The sequence below is a fragment of the Bubalus kerabau genome, chromosome 15 (genome assembly GCF_029407905.1).
Source record: "Bubalus kerabau isolate K-KA32 ecotype Philippines breed swamp buffalo chromosome 15, PCC_UOA_SB_1v2, whole genome shotgun sequence".
NCBI classification, from domain to species: Eukaryota; Metazoa; Chordata; class Mammalia; order Artiodactyla; family Bovidae; genus Bubalus; species Bubalus kerabau.
This window is the reverse complement of record NC_073638.1, coordinates 57,830,782-57,852,594: the sequence shown is the minus strand read 5'-3', so window position 1 is coordinate 57,852,594 and position 21,813 is coordinate 57,830,782. Positions and strand designations below refer to the sequence as shown.

Here is a 21,813-nt window from a genome sequence, read left to right as displayed (position 1 = left end):
ACTACTCCCTTGGGATACTTCCCCAAGTTCTCTAAAAAAAACTTTTTAAGTCAGCTGAGTGTAACTCTTATCAACGTGACTCCCAAAATAAATTTTTGAAAGTACAACATCCATCGATAATATTTCTAGTATCTTGGCTTCTCAGTTCTTTGCTTTCTCCTACTCTATCTTATGCCTGCCCTCCCAAGGTGTACTTTTGATTAGTCCCTCCAAACCCTCCATAATCTCCCAGTTATAACCTCCATCCTTGTAGCTTACTTCCTATAAACTTCACTTCCAACAACAACTTCACCCAGACTTTTTTGATCCATTAACTTTTCACCCAGATTTTCAATCCATTCTCCCCATCACATTTTCTCTGTCCTTTCCTCCCCTGTGCCCTCAATTTCTTCTCTCTACATCCTCTTGATCAATCATTATACTCACTCACAAATGCCCTCAACTTTTTAGCTCTTCTTTCAGTCTGTCACATAAACCCATAGTTAAAACATAACCCTAATTAAAAACAACAGTCCCTCTGCTGTCTACCTGTTCCCAAGCACATTACCATTGCTTGAGGAAAAATACAGTTTTACTGGATGACTTGTTTTGTTTTAAATCAATGATTTGAGTAGACCCTCAGGGCTGCCATACTATCATACTTTCTCTTCTCTATTTTAACATCCAGCAGCTACACCTCTAACATCACTCAACAGTTTACTGTCTCTCATCTTTCAAAATTAAATATTCAGAATAAGTTATTCATCAAAACCATATCTATCTATGGTTCTACACTTGTGCCATAACCTCCATATTCTCACCTGTTACAACACAAATTTTATGCATCCCTAGCTAAAATCAACTCTTCTTGTGAATTACCTCCCATCTCTTATCACCTGCTAAAGGGAACTGCTCAAGGATCTATGTGTATAAATATACAAAGATGTCCAAAGAATATCTTTAAGTGAAAAAAAGATTATTTCAGATCTGATGAGCTTATAATTGGAAGACTATTCTAGGTAGAAGAAAAATGAACTTGCAGTTATTTTATGCTTAATGTACTTTTTTATTTATTCTTAAATATATTTATTTATTTGTTCACTCCCAATCATTTGCTCATTCCTTTATACATTAATTGAGCATTTAGCCTTTGCCAGGAATTATTCTAGCTATGTGGATAAAACCATGAAGAAAAGACAAAAATGCTTGCTTTCATGAGATTTCTAGTATGAGAACAGACAAAAAATAACAACTAAAATAAGATATAGGGTAATGTTAGAGGGCAGTAAGTGCTGAGGGAGAAAATAATTCAGGGAATGGAGATGAAACAGATCAAGAAAGAAGAGTTATAGTTTTTAAAAGGGTGACCAGGGAAAGATTTTATGTAAAAAAAAAAAATCAATTAAAATTGGGTCATTTCATGATCATGAAAAATCACTTTTCATTCAATTAATATTTATCAAACAACTACTATGTACTAAAGTATAGACCCAAGCTCAAAATAATCCAATATAAGTTTTTCTACATTTTGTTGGATTCATCTCAACTTTTATTCAAAATGCTGAAGCTTCAATTTTTACCATCTTTAAAATTATTATAGTTATCATTGATAAGCCCTTATTTAGTGTCAAGCAACACATAATACTTCACCTACTTTATCTTTTGGTTCCCCATTGTCTAGGATATCTACTTAGGAGGTAGATATCCCGTTCTGTATTTTACACATGAGAAAGTAGTCTTCGGATATGATAGTTCAGGTTACAGAACCAGTAAGTAGCAGGACCAGGATTCAACAGAGAACACAGCCAGAGAAGGAGCCCCAGAGTTCTCACACTGAATAAAGATTCGGTAGGGCCACCTCATGCTAACAAATCTACTGTAGTAACATACAGAGAAGAGTATGAGCACACTGGCAATGGTAACACTCTGAAGAAAGTAATATCTACTTTTGAAATGTTTCCATCACATTTTGGCAAAAGCTCTGAAATCCTCTCTGGCATTTTTTTTTTTCCTTTAATGGAACTAGAAGAGAGTAAAACTGTTACTGTGTCAGGCCCTAATTATTATAGAAAAATACCCAGTAAAATATTCTGCATCCTTAGAAATTAGTGAAAAAGTAATGCATTAAATCAGTGGTCTTCAAAATTTTTGTAACCTCAAATAAGTTTATAGAACTATGTATCGTATTATATATACTTATGACACCCAAAATTTATTTTCATCATATATGTTAATTGTGGCAAACGATGCAATTTCCAGTGCATTATAAAAACTGACATTTTAAAATATAACTTTTATGTTGGTCTTTTATACCTAATTCATATCCCTTTAAGATATATACTTTCAGAAAGCTCTTCTTATCTACTGAAACATTTTAATGGTTCCATTTCATCTTTAAATCCAATTCTATTCTATTTCTACCTCAGAATATTATCCTTTATATTGATGCCTGAAAACGGTTATTGATTACCTTGTCATACTTCTTTGAAACAAAAAGATACAGACAGAAATTAAAATAATTAAAACAATTTTGAACATTAGAATGGATATGTCTCTTTAAAATACCTGGATTATCACTTCAATTAATAAAACAATAGAATTCATTCCAAAATTTAATAAATATTAAGCTTAAAATATAAGATTTTATTATAAATGCTTCTCTTAAGTTGTTAAGTCAATGGTCTTTTTGTTTTTCAATCGCTCCAGGTATCCATGGACACCCACTACTTCTTATTACAATCAGATAGGTTTCAGCATCAACTTCATTTTAATTTCCTGTTTCTATAACGATGTTTACTGAGAAAACATGTTCCTTTAAATGTGTAGATAGGAATGCAACAGGTTTTGCTATGGTTATGTAATTCACTTCTTTGAACTATGCCTGAATTAAAGTTTGTATCTGACATGCCCAATTTATAACTTTCTTTTTTTTTTTGTGGTAGAATAATTTTATTATATTAGAATATTTCTGTTTGGAAATGTATTACAATTAATGCTTTTATACCACCCCCCCCCCTTTTTTTTTCGTTTTGCAGCAAAAATAAGAAAAACTTTCAGAAAAGAGAAAATGCCTTAAGTGGATAGACCTTTGGGCAAAAAGGGTGCTGATTAAATAAATGCGAATATTTGACAACAGGGCTACAGACAATAGATTAGATTTATAATAGAGTCTATTAATCACGTATGGGATTTTCTGGGACAGTTTTAATGTCAAATATTATAATAAACCATTCAAATTATCCCATGGTTTCAGCATTTTGGAATCTAATTTTCCAGACTGTCTTACTCATTCATAAGTGGTACAAATATATTTGCCAGAAGATATGTCATTTTTTTGGGTAAGTTTGTTTTTTGTGAAAGTTTGTGTATTTAAGCCATGTCATAGAAATCGGCAGTAGAAATAATGTAGTGTTTAAAAGCACAGGCTCTGGGACCAAAAACTCAGAATTGTATTCTGCCCTGACGCCTATTAATTGTGCAACTTTGGACAAGTCACTTCAGCTCTGTCCCTTAGCTTCCTTAGCCATAAATAGGGGTAGGATTAGTGACTGCTTGTACAGTGACAAAGATTAGATAGTCAGGTACGTCAGAAGATTGGTAGTTAGGTAGATAGAATAACAGAGAGTCGTTTCATTTTGTGTGATGTGTTAGGTAAGTGTCCATTTTGTTTCTGCCACATTTAAGTGAAGGAACCATAGCTAAAATGACAGCAACACTGACATATTCTGGGATACTTCTCATATCAGATACTCTGTTCACTGTTAGATTCACGTTAAAGTAAACATCACAATCTGATGGACTGGCTGTAGTGTATGTTGCTTTTCTGTTGATTTTACTAGATTTTTACTAACGTTAAAATTTTGGAGATTTCTTCTCTAAAATTCCAGATTTGGGGGTTTTCCTCTTTATTAGATGTTTTGACAATGTTGAGCCAGAAGTCGCCCCTGAAAACTGTGAGCCTGAGCAAGGTCACAGCCACCGCTCTAGTTTGGGCGTATGCTCTGCAAATGGCCACCATCTTCCTGTGGCCAGGACCCCACACACTGCAGGCGTTTGCACAGTCATATTCTTTGCTCAGTGATACTACCTGTCTCGGGCCTGTAATTCTCTGGAGCTTTGTGACATCCTGCAGTGCATCCTGATTTTTAATCGAATTTTTAAAGTAATGTTGATTTTAGGCAAAATATTTAAATGATGATTTAGGAAGCATTAAAGACTCTGCCTTCAGTCCAGGATACCCGGGTTTGATCCCTGGGTTGGGATGATGCCCTGGAGAAAGAAATGGCAACCCACTCCAGTTTTCTTGCCTGGAAAATCCCACGGATGGAGGAGCCTGGCAGGCTACAGTCCATGGGGTCACAAAGAGTCAGACACAACTGAGCGACTTCACTTTAGGGAGATAAAACATTTGAAAACTGTGATCAGATACAGCTGAACTTTAGTATGTACCATATGCTTACACCTAAGACTATGCTTAGCCAAAAAGAACCAGATTCATTACCTGAAATGAGTTATAAGGTACAATTTTTATTCTGAGTTTTTGACTGATGCTAAGATGATGTTGATTACTTTTTTTTGGTGTTTAGTTGCTAAGTCGTGTTTGACTCTGTTATGATCCCACGACTACAGCCTGCCAGGCTCTTCTGTCCATGGGATTTCCCAGGCAAGAATACTGGACTGGGTTGTCATTTCCTTCTTGAGAGAATCATTACTAGCTTCAGGTTTTTTTTACTTACTATTAGTTCTTTGTAGTAGATTAAATGACACTTGGAGGGAAATAAGATGTTAAAATTGTATGCCCATTTTACCTCAAATTAAACGTCTCTTGGAACAATATGCTTTAAAGTACTTTAAGAAAAAAATATTCTATAAAAGACCCTAAAAAATGGTTACAAGTGGGCAAAGTCAAGGAAATTACTATGGTTGTATTGTTAGTAAATATAAAATGTACTCATCATCTGTCTATATTAAACATAAATACATGCTAATGACTAGAAAGAAGAATGAAGAAAGATTAATCATTTCAAGTCTACTATCAATCTTACAATGTAACTTATATTACTTATTACCAGTTTTGTACTATTGTCTTTAAAACTATTTTAAAATATTTTCAAATATTTTTCATTTACATATTTTAAATATTAATAAAACATTTATATAATTTGTGTATTTTATAAAATATTCACATTATCAGTTACTGTGTCATGAAGAATGATCCATAATCCCGTAGTAGATGTCCAGTCGATTGGTTCTCATGAAACTTCTTATTTAGACTATTATAATTTCCATTTTCCAACATTTTCTAATTTGACCTTGCTGCTAAGTCACTTCAGTCATGTCTGACTCTGTGCGACCCCATAGACAGCAGCCCACCAGGCTCCCCCATCCCCGGGATTCTCCAGGCAAGAACACTGGAGTGGGTTGCCATTTCCTTCTCCAATGCATGAAAGTGAAAAGTGAAAGTGAAGTCGCTCAGTCGTGTCCGACCCTCAGCGACCCCATGGACTGCAGCCTTCCAGGCTCCTCCATCCATGGGACCCTCCAGGCAAGAGTTCTGGAGTGGGGTGCCATTGCTTTCTCCGAATTTGACCTTAGGCCGATTCAACTCTGTTGCTCACCATAATATATACCATAATATAAGTATTAACAAACCGTACCCATTCTTTTTAAAAAGAATAAAATCTTAGCTTTCAAAGGAACTATAAAAGTCAACTAGTCCAGGCTTTTAGAGGTATGTATGCTTGAATCCTCTCACTAGCATTTCTGATATGTGATCTATCTGTCTTCTGTTTGGGTGCTTAAAGTATTGTGATGTTCAGTATCCCAGGAGACAAGCGTTTTTGGTTGACTCTGACAGTTGGAAGGTTCTTTTAACACTAAGCCTAAATGCAATTTCTCTTAATTTCTCCTTTTAACTCTTCTTTTATTATATCACTGTAAATATTTTGTATATTATATAGCATTATAATTATCTTTTTATATGCTAACTTCTACAATAACTTTCATAGGATCCCCATTTATGCGTGTATGTATGCCATGTATACGCTATTTCAAAACTTCTGCTTAACAAAAGGCATTGTCCTTAGCACCAAAATAGAGTGTTTAACCTTTCCAAGAAGTTACAGTTAAATGAAGATCATGCTGTAATACCATATGACTTAGGAAAGAAAAAAAAAACATCTTGTATGCTAAACCAGTGTTAGCACTCATGAGAATGATCCCTCTACTTCTCTTCTAAGAGAATACTAAAACAGCTGTTAACATCCCAAAGAAATTTTCCAGTCGCCAATTTCCATTGTGCTTGTAAAGAATATCATTGACATATCCTCAGATAATATAACCATGATATTACCTTATTTTTACTCAAAAAAATTTTTTATTGCTTAAAAAATCTATGTTCCTCTGAGGAGACAAAACATAAATTCAACATAGAATCTGTTTTAAGCTCATAACCTGCTAATAATGAATTTAACCTATGAAAACAAATTCCATATGTGTGATGTCAGTATCACACATGTGACACAATAGGGTTTGTAAAATAAGATACCACTTTGGACCTAGAACAATTTGGTTTTATCTGAGACATGGTCCCAAGCTACAATCTGGTTCTGTTTTCAGATCCATCAGTGACCATAATGTGACTTCATGTTCTGGAAACTCCACTGGTGAGTGGAGACATTTAAGACAAAGAGGCAGTAGTTCTTCTTCCATTATGTATTGTGAGCTTTAATTAATGGTGTAAAGCAATTGGAGAGTGCTAGATGAAAGCCTCCATAGAAGGTAAGGAAGTACAACACAAATTATGTAAGCATTGCATAGTATGTCATCTCAGCTGGTTTGCCGGATGAAATTGTTGGGTAATTGTCCCTTATTGTTGAGTTCTTCAGGTCCAAAATGGGATAGGTCTTACCTAGACTGTGGTATCGTGCACAGGTACACCTGGAAATGCATCTCAGCAAGACTTGTTTGTTTGGCAAGAAATTACTTTTTAACTCCAACTCAGGTGCTTCCCTAAAGGTGTTTGATCACAACTACGTGAGCTAAGTAATAACTGAGGCATTAAATTTATGCATAGTTTTCATTTTATAACTTTGCTTCCAGATGTGCTCTTGACAGGGAAGGTAAACAAGGTTTATCTCTAGGGTCGGGTCTACTCAATTGGTTAAGGCTGTCAGGAGGGCAGTAGTGAAAAGGATTCTGAGGCCACAGCTAGCGTATTCAGAAAAAAGGGTCACTGGAGATTAACTTCGACTCTTGTGGCAGTGAAAGCAGAGTTGTAGCAGAAATACCTTGTAATTTCCTTGCCTGGTATAGGCCATGATTACTATGCTAAGTAGAATGTGATAATGTATTCATGCACATATCTAGGAAAATCCCTAAGGGTATGTACGGTACACCCGGTCCTGCCAAGTCATGTTCAGTTCTCTAAGCACAGATATAAAAATATTTATTCAGTTGAATTTTTTTTCCTAGTAACTAGCTAATCTGAAAATAACCAATTGAATTTTATTAAGCCATTTCTCAGTAACTAGTTATTTGATTAAACTGAACTTGCTTTTCTTCCTACCAGTGCAGATATAGCTTAAATATCTTTTGAGTGAATATATTTTAGGCTTAATTGGCTTAATTTCTAATCAAACTCTGAAGGACTTTGGGCTTCAAAAATTTTGAAACTATAGAATTACCTTGTTCTTTTTTGAAGCCAATTAACTGGGCAGATTCTTTGCATTCAATTTAAAGCCCCTGAACCTTAGCTAAAGTTTCATTTTTTCTCTCAGCAGTTGGAAAACTATCTCCTTGCGCAACAGAATCTAAGCATGAACCTCAGGCTTACTGAACTCAACAGACCCTGGCGACGGTCCCCAAATATTGATGGGCGGAATCTCCCAGAAAGTGCAGTTTCACTCTTCTCCCTTTTATAAGCCGTGAAAGGAAGTATGCCAGGTTGTTATTCAACTCTAGTATTTAATCAAGCATTACTTAGGCTCTTCTGAAACTCTCTGGCTTCTAAGTTGAGAGGAAAAGCAAAGAGAACACAGGATGGAAACTAATTGAGCAGGCTGCCAGGATTACTCGGGATCACATGGCCATTCTCAGTCAGGCCCTAGTTACCACCTCCCCCAAACTTCTGAGAGTCAGCAAGAAACCCCACCTCAGTCCTGGTGCTGATTTCTAATTTAATATTTTACAGCTTTCTCAAGGATCTGATACACAGTAATCCACTGTCTGAAGTGTGACTTTCTATAAATCTAGTTTTAGTGCACAGCAGACAACACTTTCTGCATTCAGGTTGTGAGTACACAAATCGGGCATCCCCACAATGGGAAAAAAAGATTTGTTTATGTGTTTGGAGAACAGCAGCGGCCGGCACAGGTCACTGGAGCAACAGGTGCAGGCCTGACTCACTGTGGTTTCCTCACCTGCAAAGGGGGAACCCGGCATGTGTCAGAAATCCCTGATACAGCAGTGACCAGGACCAAACTCTCTGTCCCGCTTTTTTCCACCGAGGGCAAGAAATGCATGCCCTTTGTTTTCCAACACCCGAAAGAGAACTAGCCTGTCCCGAAGTCAAAGCAACCAACCTATGAAAGCTGGAGGGTTGGGCTTTCTTTTTCTCTTTTTTTTTAAAGGCCTGAATGAGGTGATAGCTTCATGCTGACAGCTGAGAAGCAGGTCAGTCAGGTTCTTGGGTGCTCTATTACACAAGCAAGATACAGCTAGCCTCATCTAACTTCATTTCTCTGGCACCCTCCTGCTTAGTGGGACATCTGTACACTTAACCCATTTGCTTTCTCTAATGCATGGCAGACTCATTGTGGCCAGGACAGCTGTGATACTTCAGTTCCTGTTTGTAAACACCTCCTAGACCTGAAGGTAAGTGCATGCTGGATTATATCAGATCCTTGGTCTCATCCCTCTCTCTCTTTCTCTTATTTACCAAAGAGAATCAAAGTCAGTTGAACTTTGGCAGAACAGTCTGGCAAGTACCTACAGAGACCCTTTGTGAAGACAGGTAGCTGTTTCATCAAGTAATTACCTTCCAAATGAGCACTCGTGCTAAGTGAGTTAACTTTAAGAATTATTGCCAAATTCTCTAGATGATGAAACCAGCTAAAGAGTTAAAGAAAAAACTTGCTTCAAATGTGCATGATTGCAAGGCCGAATTTCCTTAAGTCAGATCTTAGTAAAAAGCTTCAAAATGTTTAAAGCAGAAGTGGCTGTGAGAATATAAACTGAGTATTTAGATTTAAATTATGCATTTGGCTCAATGGTTCTTGCTGAAAGGTTAGAACACAACAGTTTTTTGAAAACAATCTAATGCAAGGAATTATTAAGCTTTATATCTTTACCAAAGATCTTCTTAATTAAAAATTGGCAAAATGATGTGTATATATTTTACTTAACATGGTATGTGTACCTGTAGAGCACTCAATGGAAATCTAAAAGGCTAAGCCGGTTGCTGCAAAAGACCTCCCATGGATCAAAGACAGGCATTAAGTTTCTTATAATTATTTTCAGTTTGTGGCTGTGTAAGGATTCTTTTATTAAAGAGAGGTCGATATACTGCTTACCACTGTCTTCTAACCAACCCATAGAGACTGTTTCTACAAACAGTGAAACAATAGAAGGCTGAAAACCCGGGAATTTGGGTCCAGAATATTTCTTTTGGAGACACAATCTTTCTAAACTTAACACTCTTCCACCTAATTATTTCACTATTGAAGTTTATGACTGAAAATGCCCGAGTTAGCAGGGAGTATGACATTCTATCTATTCTTCTGGGCTTATACATTCCTCTGTCTTATAATTAGAATAATGTTCTCAAACTCTTGAAATGTATTAGTTCCTGAAGGAAAGTCATGTTTTCCTTTTTGTTTGTTTCTTCCTTTTAAAATCAAATAAAGTGAATGATATGGGTTCTCAATAGAATCCTACCTTCTGGCTAGTTAAGTCTTCTCTCCCTTAAAACCCTCTCATAAAAGAGGCATCTCTGGAAGCATAATTCCCTACGTCTTCATTTACTGTGGCTTTTTCAGTGAGGGACAGCAAAATACAATGCAAGACTGGAAAGTCCACTCTGAGTAAAATGTGAGCTCTGCCTGGGATACCAGCTACATGCCAGGCTGTTTCTTATGACTAAGACAAGCACAACTCATCTGTCTTAATTGGTAGCCTGAGATCTACAATAAGAATGATCACAAACAACTGAGAGAGAAGCAGCACAGAATATACTTTTTAGTTGTTTCACTACATGTAGAAACCTGCTTTTATACATCTTCTCAGTGCACCTTAAAGCAATGGTTTTCTTTAAAATTTCTGATTTTGGTTTAGTTTAGAATAACTAGCATGGTTATTCCTTTTCCCTTGCATGGCTTGATTACTTGACACAAACCAGGATACCTCCTTATTTTTAAAGCTCAGTGCAAAATAGGTATGACTCAGTTACAACAGGAGGGCTGAACAGAATAATAACTTTACAAAATTAAGGGGCAACAATTTTATGAACAGTGAATGTGGATTTGCTTCCCTTAACAGCCACAAGTTTTCTTTTTTTCTTCCCTTATCACCACCTCCTGAAACCCTCTATACAAAAGCAGTAATGTGAAACCACTTTTTAGTGCCAACACCAAAGACAAGAGAAAATAGCGTTCATTTTCTTTGGATAGAGGAATTATTAAAAAAAAAAAAGTGAAACTCACACTATCTGAAAGTATATTTTAAAAGTTATTAAGCCTTAGAAGCAATACAAACATTTCAATATATTCAGAAAGACTTAGAATCTTTGTTTAACGTATCACAAATTGGATGGATCCTCCTCTCTCTCTCTGTCTCTATTCCCTTTATAATAATTCTAATCTTGGAAGGTTTTCAGGTTCATAATGAGCTTATCTCTGTTCCTAGGCTACAATCCCAGGGATGGGGGAGCCTGGTGGGCTGCCGTCTATGGGGTTGCACAGTGTCGGACACAACTGAAGCGACTTAGCAGCAGCAGCAGGCTACATCCTGAAAATTCCTCTTAGGAATTTCAACCTCAGGGCAAGATGGGGCAAAGAGCAGAAGAAATGATGCTATCTGGTTCTCCTGTTTTGTTTTTTTCTCTCTCTCTCCAAATTCACTTTCTTTCATCCCCGCATTCTCCCTGCTTCACTGTGCAACTGGTTGACTGATGAACTTGGAACACAGGAGCACGCAATCCATTATCCAGCATAACTTTACACAGCAAATAGACAACAGAGTCGGATTCATTTTGATATTTGGCAAAACTAATACAATTATGTAAAGTTTAAAAATAAAATAAAATTTAAAAAAATAATAAAAATAAAAATATAACTAGAGAAGAAAGGAGGCTGAAAGAAAATTGTAAAGAATATAGATTTCTTTTATTGTCCTCTGGAGTTTCTGTACCACTAACATTAATCTTCCCTGTCTGTAATATGCCTTGTTCCATTCAGAATGGGGTCTGTGCTCAGTCATATCTGACTCTTTACGACCTCGTGGATTGTAGACCACCAAGCTTCTCTTTCCATGGAATTTTTCAGAAAAGAATATTGGAGTAGGTTGCCGTTTCCTACTCCAGGGGAAAATGGGGTCACACTTAACCAAAATTGCTTAGTCCTTGCCCCAGCAAAAATCCAGTGCCAGTGTTCTGAAAAGCTGATGGCTTCAGTTCCTGGCTGCTTCTGTCCCTTTAAGATGAGCGGACCTAAGTAGGAGGTGCAACCTGGTTCTCTCAGAAGCCAGAGGGCAGAAGCAAAGTTGTCCCCAGTTACCATTCTGGGACAACAGAACAAATCAATACTCACAAAAGCCTTACCCACAAGTGTATTAATTTTTGAATAAATTACAAATGGCATTCACAATGTACTGTCTTATCCCACTCTTTACTTTCTCCTGTTTCCCTGGAAATAAATTATAGGCATAACAGACTGCTTGGCCCATTAAGGGTGTTGATACCTGAGGTTTTCAAGTTATAATCGAAAGCTGGGTAAAAGGTAGAGTGATCCCCTTGGTGGTTCCATGTTACAGGCAAAGTGAAACAGGAACAACAAAACTCACTTTGTTGACTCTTGAGTGGATTCTCATAACGGGAAGGGAGTAAAAGCACTTAGCAACAATCCTTATGTGACATTATGAGAAAATTAGATGAACGGCCAAGGTTTGTTTTTTGGTCCCCTCTGGTGACCGCTTCTTTGGGAAGACAAAATAATCAGAAAGCCTAGGTTTAGGGAAGGCAAATCAAACTGCCTAACCAGACAGGTGACCAAATACAATGCAAAATGAATCAGATCCATGTCAGGAGACAGTGAAAGAGGCTATAAAGTTTACTATGAACTTGACAGAGTTAACAGGAAAGAGATATTTCTGAAAAGGTTCATTTGAGTATTTTTAAACTAAATTGATTGCATTTTAAATGTGCTAGGTGAAGCAATATTTTAATTAAATGTTGGTGAACTTCAGGTCCTAGGGATAATCATTCCTATTTTGTTAATGTTAATCTGTAAATTACAAGGTAAACGTGTTTATTTAGAAACCATGGAGACCACTGCTGGGAATTTCTAAATTAGGGTAAAGGTGTACTTTAGTATGTTTAAGAGGTACTAAACAAAGAAGGTGGCTCAGACGGTAAAGAATCTACCTGCAATGCAGGAGACCTGGGTTGGGAAGACCCCTGGAGGAGGGCAGGGCAGCCCACTCCAGTATTCTTGCCTGGAGAATTTCATGGACAGAGGAGCCTGGCAGGCTATGGTCCATGGGGTTGTAAAACGTTGGACATGACCGAGTGACTAAGCACAGCACAGTTAGGTAGAAGTCACTACTTTACCAGTGATTAAAAAGATGAGGTTATCAACAGTTCTGGTTAAAATGAAATTTGGATTATTTTATTATTATTATAATCTGTGCCAAGTAAACACTTGTGGGAAAAGTTCTAAAAACCAGTTGATACCAAATCTATATTCCTTTGTAGCTTCTATTATATAGATGAGTGATTATGAGATTTTGATGCCAAGGTCTGAATCTTAACCCTATCTTTCAACTACTAGCTATGTGTTTTGAATACATTATTTACATTTTTTTATTCCCATTTAACTATCTGTAAAGTAGGATTAACACTCTCTTCCTTATTGTTTGATTGTTTTTGTTAAGAATTAAATGAGAAAACATGCAAACCATCTCATGTAATAAGTGCATACTAATAATGTTTTCCAATTATGTTAAAAATTTTTAAGATCTAAATGAATTTTCTTGATATCACAGAAAGTGACTGAAATATAAATAAACAAAATAATCACAAATATAAATATAGTCTAACTTTTTTTTAAGAATTATTTTTAAATTAAAAATACTTAAAATTTAAACACCTAATTAGGTTGGAGTCAGCAAACTTGACTTTCACTGCTGCTTTTTTCATTTACTAGCTTTCATTACTGGACACTCTGACCCTCAGTTTCTTCATCTGCAAATGAGGATAATGTGAGCTACTCTTTTTGTCTCAAGAGGTCATTGTGAGGATCTAATGAGTTGATATTACAAACTGTAAGACACTTATGGAAATAATGTTATATTTTAATAATAAGAAATGGAAATTAACTAACTGCTTACTTTGGACCAGATATGGTTTAAAGTACTTCTACTTAAATCTTTTCATTTAGTCTGCAGAACACTATGAAATTAGTATGATTATTATGATTTGATAAAACAGCTGCTTCACATGATGATTCTTTTTAATATGTTTTTCATAAAGAAGCCAGATTTGCAATATAAATGTAAATTCAAAACCTCTCCCCCATATCCTCCTACCTATGAATTGTGGAGCTTCCACATTTAAGAGGCAATGTGATGTGCCTGGATTGGAGGTCAGAGCCATGGTTTCCAACTCCAGCTCTGCCACGATCTAGTTAGGTACCTTTTTCCACACATACTCCCAATCAGATTCTTCACGTATACAATAGGAGAATACAATGAAAGAATCTCCAATTCTAAGAGTTTTTCTGACTTTCTGTAACTTGGGATTACTAGGAAAAGGGGCTACATGAAGTAAACATAATGTTAAAAAAAAGGGATGTTAACCTCAAATTCAAGTAACTCAAATTAAGAACTAATAAAATGCTTTCAAGTGGAGTTCCTGACTGACTCACTTTAAAGTGGTATGTTTAGTGTATAATCGATAACATAATTTTTATAATAAACACTCCAAATTACATCTTTATAAGAAACATGTTTCCTTAAATAGGTTAAAGAAATCAGCAAGCTCTACATGCCCTATATTTACAGTATTAAAAAAAAATTACTTAGCCATCCATATACACTGTGTGTGTGTGTGTGTGTGTGTACTTCAACTTGTCCCAAGCTAAATCATCTTGGAAATAATAAAATGGCAATGCCTAGCTTGAAAAAGTTTCTATATGGCATTTCCCTAGAGGAAGAAAGAAAGAAATATTATATAGAAAATAGAATTCAGTCAAACAGAACTTAGTGACTCTTGTTTTAATAAAATCCAAAGAAAACAAACTTTTGGAATAAAGGTTATGATACTATTATCTGAGTACTATGTCTCTATATTTTTTAAAGTCACTTTAGAAATGTAGATCCATTAAAGAAAAACCTCAATACTTCATTTAATAAATCAAATGGTTATTATTTTCTTTCAGATTCTCCATATTAACACTAATACCAAAGAAGATTACAATGTTGACTTCAGCCAAAATTCTGTTGATTTCAATTTTGTCTAGTTTACTACTGTTTGGAAGCCATGGGGAAGAAGGTCAGAAAACAAACACAACAGAAAGCACTGCAGAAGACTTAAAAACAGGGGAAAATCAATCTGTCCCTTTAGAAAGTAAAGCAAATTTAACCTCAGATAAAGAAAATAGAGAAACCTCCAGCCCCAAAGCAAGTAATTTCCCTTTTGAGGATCCATCAAATAAAACACATGAAACAGGTTTCTACAGTAATCTGTCAACAGACAACTCTTCCAGGAGTCCAAGCCTCATGCCTACACTTTCCCCAAGATCTCCCTCAATCCACAGCTTTGTTTCTAAACTGCCTTGGAACTCATCCATAGCAGATAACAGTCTTCTGCCAGCTTCAGCCCCTCCCAATATCACAGTTTCTGTATCTTCAGAAAACTTTACCCTGTCTTCCATCAATGATACCATGGAAGCGCCTGACAACAGTTCCATTACAGTTAGCAACCTCCCTTCAGGACCAAACACCACATCTGTGACCCCCATGGTAACAGACGGATGGCCTACCACAACCAGAGAGAGTGTGGAGGGGTTTACTGTCTATCAAGAAACAACTTTACATCCCACCCTGAAATTCACCAATAATTCAAAAATCTTTCCAAATACGTCAGACCCCCAAGAAGGTAAATATAAATGGATTTAATTTTCCTTTTGTGTGAAATTGAATATCCAAATAAGTTATTACACCTGAGGAATGCACCACTCTAGAAGAAAAAGGAGGCTGCGATAGTGCACGTGGTTCTCATTTGGCAACAGCAGCCATGATATTCATAGTGAAGAGTGAAGGGGTTTTGGGACTTAAGTCAATAGACACTAGTCATTACTGAATGGGAATGTGATGAAACAGTGGACCAAAATAAGAAATAGGTTAAGATGAAAAGAAACCGAAACTGATGTAATGGTACAGTTTTAAGACACAGTAACAATTTTACTGCATCTCAGAAAGACTATATGAAATTTCCCAGACTTTTAGGAATACAATGCAACTGAAGTTTAAAAATATATGTATGTGGGTTTTGAAAAGAGAATGAAATGAATAAACTTGGAAATTATCTGAAACCATACAGCAGTCACAGGAGACTAGAACACTGATATTTTAAAAAAGTAAATTCAACAGGATACCCTTCTTGATTTTTAGTTTGGTACCTACTGAACACCATAAAAATAAAATTTAGTTGTGAGTATCACAAGAAAATTGTGTTATGGGGACATTTCTGTTTTCATTTGGGAATTAGTCAAGTTTTAAAACATAAAGCAGAAAATATTTCTAATATATAATGAAGATTCATTATATAACCATGGTTTTGTTTCCTGAATTAAAAAAAAAATACTCCCTTTTTTCCCTCCGTGAACTAATTGATTTCCATACAACCTATCTATAGATGTTAGTGATATAAACAACAAATTATATATGCAAATTCCTATTTGAGAGCTGTTGTTAGTGTACAAGAAAAGTTTTAAAATTTGAAATCCAAGATTACTATAGCATTGCAACCAACATATTATGTGTACACATATTTTCATAATTTTAAGACATCCTTCCATTTATACATAAAAAAATATGCTCTGTTTTGCCTTTCTAACACTATATATATATATATATAGAGAGAGAGAGAGAGAGAATATTGAGTACTTAATCCTACCATTGTTTTTTAATCAAAAGAAAATTTAGTTAACTTTGTCTCACTTTCAGCTTAGTAAAAAAATGTGCTGCTGTTGTCAATAAATTTCAACATGTTTTTTGGTGTATAAATGCAGTCTGATATAGAATTAGAGACCCTATAAGAACCCTTGCCTACCTAATTAATAAGCTTCTTGAGAAATTATTTTTTAAAGCTGAAAATAAATTGCACTAAGCATGAATTCAGGGAATATTATGTGATTTATTGATGACAGCCTTCAAATAAGGTGCTTGTTAAAGGGCATGATAGAATGAAATTCTGGATTCCTTGAAACGCAGACCTACACATTTGTTTGAAATGTACAAAGCACAGCAAACATCCTGTTTTGTTTGGTATATTTCCTGTATTTGAAAATATTCTATATCAGAATATATTTATTTTTCTCATAATGCCTTTTCATTGGGGTGAATTCATTTCTATCACCTACTTACTCCCATTTGCTTTTTACTTTTGAATAGAAACAAACTCAAAGCCTATCTCATCATTAAAGTTCATCAGTGATTCAGAGTTGATTAAAAACAATATAGAATTCAACACAGAAGTTAGATCTTAATGGAGAATGCACATGGCATTTCAGTACTATTGGTGTTAATACGTAATGAGACAGTTACAAAACTAAGGCTTAGGAATGTTTCAGCATAATTCAAATTTTGAAGTACAGTTTTATCAGGATGTATATATTTCGGATACATCCCCAAAACTCAGTACTTTATAACACACACACACACACACACACACACACACAATATATACATACCCATTATCTTAAAAAAAATGTGTTAAACTTTGCTTATATAAAATCCACATGTATTTCTATTCTTTGAATAACTGTTTTCTACTTCCTATGTGTAAATTATTTTTTCTTTGTCCTCTAGAGAACAGAAATACAGGAGTGGTGTTTGGGGCCATTTTAGGTGCTATTCTGGGTGCTTCATTGCTTAGTCTTGTTGGCTACCTTTTATGTGGAAAAAGGAAAACAGATTCATTTTCCCATCGGCGACTTTATGACGACAGAAATGAACCAGGTAAAAACAACTTTCAGAACTCCACCTGTACACACTGGTTTTAACTAAGTGAAGATGCTAATGTTCACTGCACTATCTAGATGGGATTTAGAGAGTCACATGACAGAAACGAACTAAAGATTTTTTCTGACCTACTCTCTTTCTCAAAGAACATAACCAAAATAACTATGGGCCTGTCGGTGAAGTTTTAAAACCATTTGGAACTGTTGCTTATCACATCACAATTGGTTTTAAGTAATCCCAGAACCTAAAACATAGCATTATAAATAGTGTTAGTCACTCAGTCGTGTCTGACTCTTTGCAGTCTTATAGACTGTATGTAGCCCACCACTCACTCCTCTGTCCAGGAAGAGTGTGGCAAGAATACTGGAATAGGCTGCCATTTCCTCCTCCAGGGTATCTTCCTAACCCCCTGGAAGGATCGAATCCAGGTCTCCTGCATGGCAGACAGTTTCTTTACCATGTGAACCATCAGAGAAGCCAATGAAAAGACAATGGTATGATAATAAGAACAAAATTGCCAGTTTGTAAGCAAAAAACTAGAGCCATTCTCCATCGTTGTTGGATCTCTTAGTAGCAGGATTTTGAACAATGATTTATTCTAATTGGATGCTCTTCCAAAGTTTACACATATACAACAAAGTTTACACATATACAATAGCTCTCTATTAATTATCTTGATGAAGCTCTAAAAAAGAATTTCTGAAGAGCTGTATATTTGGGTACATAAAGTCACATATACCTTAATTCAGAAATTTCCCAATCACGTGATGGAAAAAAAAGCACCCACATCTATGGATGAGAAATGAGTCTGCTAAGAATAAACTACGGAGTTTGATCAGTATTAACTAGAACAGAAATGAAATCACTTCAAAAGCTTGACTCATCTTTTAAAAAAAAATATTTCAGGACAAAAAAAAAATCGGGTTTTTGGCTTACACAATAGACTCTTGCTACCATCAAAATATAGTTAAATGCCTCTGTTGAGTCCTATTGATAAAATCTTGTTGATTTTTTATAAGTTTGGATCATTACTGACATATTGCTGATTTTCAAAAGCAAACCCATTAGTTGTAAATTTAACTGAACTCTGTTCATCTACATCCTGGCCTTTTCAAATTTGTTTATGGATTTCCAGCAATCCATAGAAAATAAAAAGTAGCACTTTTCCAAATTGAAGGATAGGATTTCAAACTTTTGGGGCTTCCAAACTTTTTTTTTTTTAACTTCATAATATTTTCTTTAAATGTTATCACATGTAAAAGGTCAGTCTGTCAACTTTACAGAGTCTAAGATGTTGTGATTGAGGCATAATGGAATAATTCAATCACAACAGTTTTACTTTTTTAAGGTAACTTTGTGTCACCCCTTTCAAATCCATAAGGCTCCTGGGAGCCCAGTTTGTAAACAGAAGGCTTAAGGACTAGGTTGGATCTGAGACTACCTAGCTGAATAATTAGATGACTAATATAGCTAGTAAAGAGTCACTGTTTTAGTATTCAGAAGCCTAGAACATTCCAAGTTTTCTATAAAAATAAATTCAAGATCATTAAGGAAATAATAATTAGTTGTTTGTGGAAAGAAAAAAAAAAACTAACCATGTTATTAGTTAGAAAACCTTAAGTGTACAATAACCTGGATCTATCAGAAGCAAACAAGATTTTACAATTTTTTTCCTCTCCATTGCTCACCCATAAAGATATTAAGACATTTGATAAAATAATGGCACTGATTTTAAAAGTAAAGCTCTCACTTTTTAAAAATCACTTAACACCAGAAGTAAAAATTCTGAACATGTTGGGAATTCCCTGGTGGTTAGGACTGTATGCTTTCATCACTGTGGGCCCAAGTTCTAGCCCTGGTCAGGAACTAGGATCCCACAAATGCATAACATGACCAAATTAAAAAAAAAAATTCTGAACTTGTTGACATGGTTCTGAATTCACAAGATTCAAAAGTCAATGAGACATGTTAATACTTCCTTATACCAAATATTGCTAGACTTCTGTTGTGATCTCTCCCGTAGTTCCTTTATGTTTGGACCACCAGCAGTGAAATTTTGGAAGTTAAACTGTTCTTAGTTTTAGAAAGAACAATGTGGCTTGATAAATAACTACTTATTTAAATTCAAAACCAGTATCTGAAAATATCACATAAAAATGTAACTATTTGCTCATCCAGAACAATTCCTATGGTCTAGCAGATGCGGGAGTATGCATTCCAGACTGTCACTATAAAACAATTTTTTTGTTGCTTTTTTAGTTCTGCGATTAGATAATGCACCGGAACCTTATGATGTGAGTTTTGGGAACTCTAGTTATTACAACCCAACTGCAAATGATTCATCTACTTCAGCAGGTGGAGAAAATGTACACGACGGCATTCCTATGGATGACATACCTCCACTTCGTACCTCAGTGTAAAACTTAGGGGGAAAAGGCAGCAGATGGCAAGTGTTCATCTACATCCTGGCTTTTTCAAATCCATCTGCCAAACACTGAAGCAAGACCACTGTCATGTGGCCTGTGTCAAGGAGAACTGTAAAAGCATGAGGCTACTAGCAAAAACATAAACAGAGGATAAATCATCCAAAAGGTTTCCTTTCTTACCAGTTTTGGCTATGCTGATTCATCCATTGAGAAACCTTCATTAGTATTTTGGCCTATTTTTTTCTTAGTAGGAAATATCTATGGAATCAGGTAAAACTAAAAGACTTCACCATGATTGCCCTGCCTGATTAATTAAAAAATCCTTCAATGAAAATAGGAACCCCAAATTACATTTTTACTTTTTGGGTGAGGGGGTAGACAAAAGTCAATGGATTAACTCTTCATTGCTCCCTTTGTAGTCTTAATGTATTTTCCTGAAGGAAAATTGGAAGGGTGATTTTTTTTTTTTTTTTAAATTTTGACTTAAAACTAGAAAGAGTATGGCACAGAGTTTGTGTTCCTGGGAAATTAAGGCAATGGGAGTGAAAGATTTGTATTCTAGTACATTTTATTTTTCTATATCAGCAGGTCCATAGTAAAGTTCTCAAGTTGCCAAGTTGATGATAACTTTGCATTCAACAGACCATCATCGGAAAGTTGACCCTACCCAGGAAAGTAATCACTTCTTTTCAAATCATGGGAAATTCCAATCTGTAATTTACTTTAGGTCTCAATTAATTGGGTTCTTTAAAAATTCAATGAGAAACTTCATGAAAAAGTCAGCCAATACATATACCTAAACATAATTTTTACAGTTTTAAGATGCTAGATAGGAACAGGATTTATTTAGTATTAGACATTATTGCTCAATCCTATACGGAGTAGATTCTGTATCTCTAAGTGCATAAAATGTAAGGTTAAAAAAAATAGATTACTGGAAGCCTTAAGCAAACAAAACATTTTCTGATCATCACTTTCACAAGTATGCTTCAGTTTGTTTTTAATTACTGGCTGCTTTCGGTGGGAAAAATATGCTCTACAGTATAGGAAGGTTGAGGCTTTAGGGATTAGAAGATTAGATCAAGAGTTAAATTCCCGAAGAAGCTGTGAATGTATCAAGAAGGCATAGGAAAAAAGATTTTATTGTTGAATTGACACATGGTATGTGTGTTTGTGTGTGTGGGTGTGCAGAAACACACAACAGCTTCAGAAAACAAGGGTTAGGAAGTTAAGTAATGGAAGAACGTACTTACCCCATATTGCCATAAAAATAGCGAAGAAGACTGTCCCTCCATTATCAAACAGATATGTCACCTTAATGGAAAACAAACAAAGATATTAGCCATAGTTTTGGCTATAATAATCCAGTGATTACTTTTTTTACATTGAGGCACTATTGATTTTTTTTTCTCACTGGAATCACATTCTTTTATCATTTGTAAATACAAGATAGACAATCCTTTCATGGGTCCCGCAACTGTTTCGCGTGATTTACTCATGGAGAAAGTTGGGGAATCAGCATTTCCCCCCTTACTTTCTCTTTCCCTTTTGGACTCTACCTTTATTCCTGCCTTGAAGTGGTTCTAGCACCCTGAGGAAGTATTTGTGGACCACAAATGGAAGCTATGCAGTGAGCTTAAGAAGTTGGCTTTCCAGTGAAAGCACACACAGCTGCACTTCCTGTTAGCCAAACTTCCAGGGCTGGGGAAGTTGCAGAATGCAGAATTCCATTAGTGATCCAGCGTTTCCAAGGGAGAGGTATCAGAGTGCTAGCCCTGCTCTCTGATGTCTTTCAGAACGTGCCATGGGTCATTAAGAAATTTCATCAATCACTGGATATATTTAGGATACAGTCTAAGTGTTTTTTAATAAGACATGACCTGAAGTTTTATAAAGAACAATGTACAGTCACACAATGTTATTGAATATACATTTCAGAGTTGTAAGAATT

At 35.5% G+C, this 21,813-nt stretch overlaps 2 protein-coding genes across 2 annotated transcripts in view; one reads left to right on the top strand and one right to left on the bottom strand.

Moving 5' to 3' along the window:
- The window catches only part of ANO3 (anoctamin 3), a 452,166-nt gene that overhangs the window by 63,364 nt on the left and 366,989 nt on the right, over positions 1-21,813 (bottom strand). The window contains 1 exon segment of the mRNA XM_055549165.1: positions 21,116-21,176. Coding sequence (XP_055405140.1) covers positions 21,116-21,176 — 61 coding nt within the window.
- On the top strand, positions 8,671-20,983 carry MUC15 (mucin 15, cell surface associated). Its single transcript, XM_055549167.1, has 4 exons — positions 8,671-8,853; positions 14,631-15,349; positions 17,284-17,433; positions 19,696-20,983. The coding sequence occupies exons 2-4, from the start codon at positions 14,668-14,670 to the stop codon at positions 19,854-19,856; spliced, it is 993 nt and encodes a 330-aa protein (XP_055405142.1). The 5' UTR covers positions 8,671-8,853; positions 14,631-14,667; the 3' UTR covers positions 19,857-20,983.

What these genes read in the sequence shown, in the direction of transcription:
- MUC15 (XM_055549167.1), top strand. Translation starts at nt 14,668, where the DNA reads ATGTTGACTTCAGCCAAAATTCTGTTGATTTCAATTTTGTCTAGTTTA. An exon ending in TACGTCAGACCCCCAAGAAG is followed by an intron (nt 15,350 to 17,283) that starts GTAAATATAAAT and finishes TTTGTCCTCTAG; the next exon opens with AGAACAGAAATACAGGAGTG. An exon ending in TGACGACAGAAATGAACCAG is followed by an intron (nt 17,434 to 19,695) that starts GTAAAAACAACT and finishes TTGCTTTTTTAG; the next exon opens with TTCTGCGATTAGATAATGCA.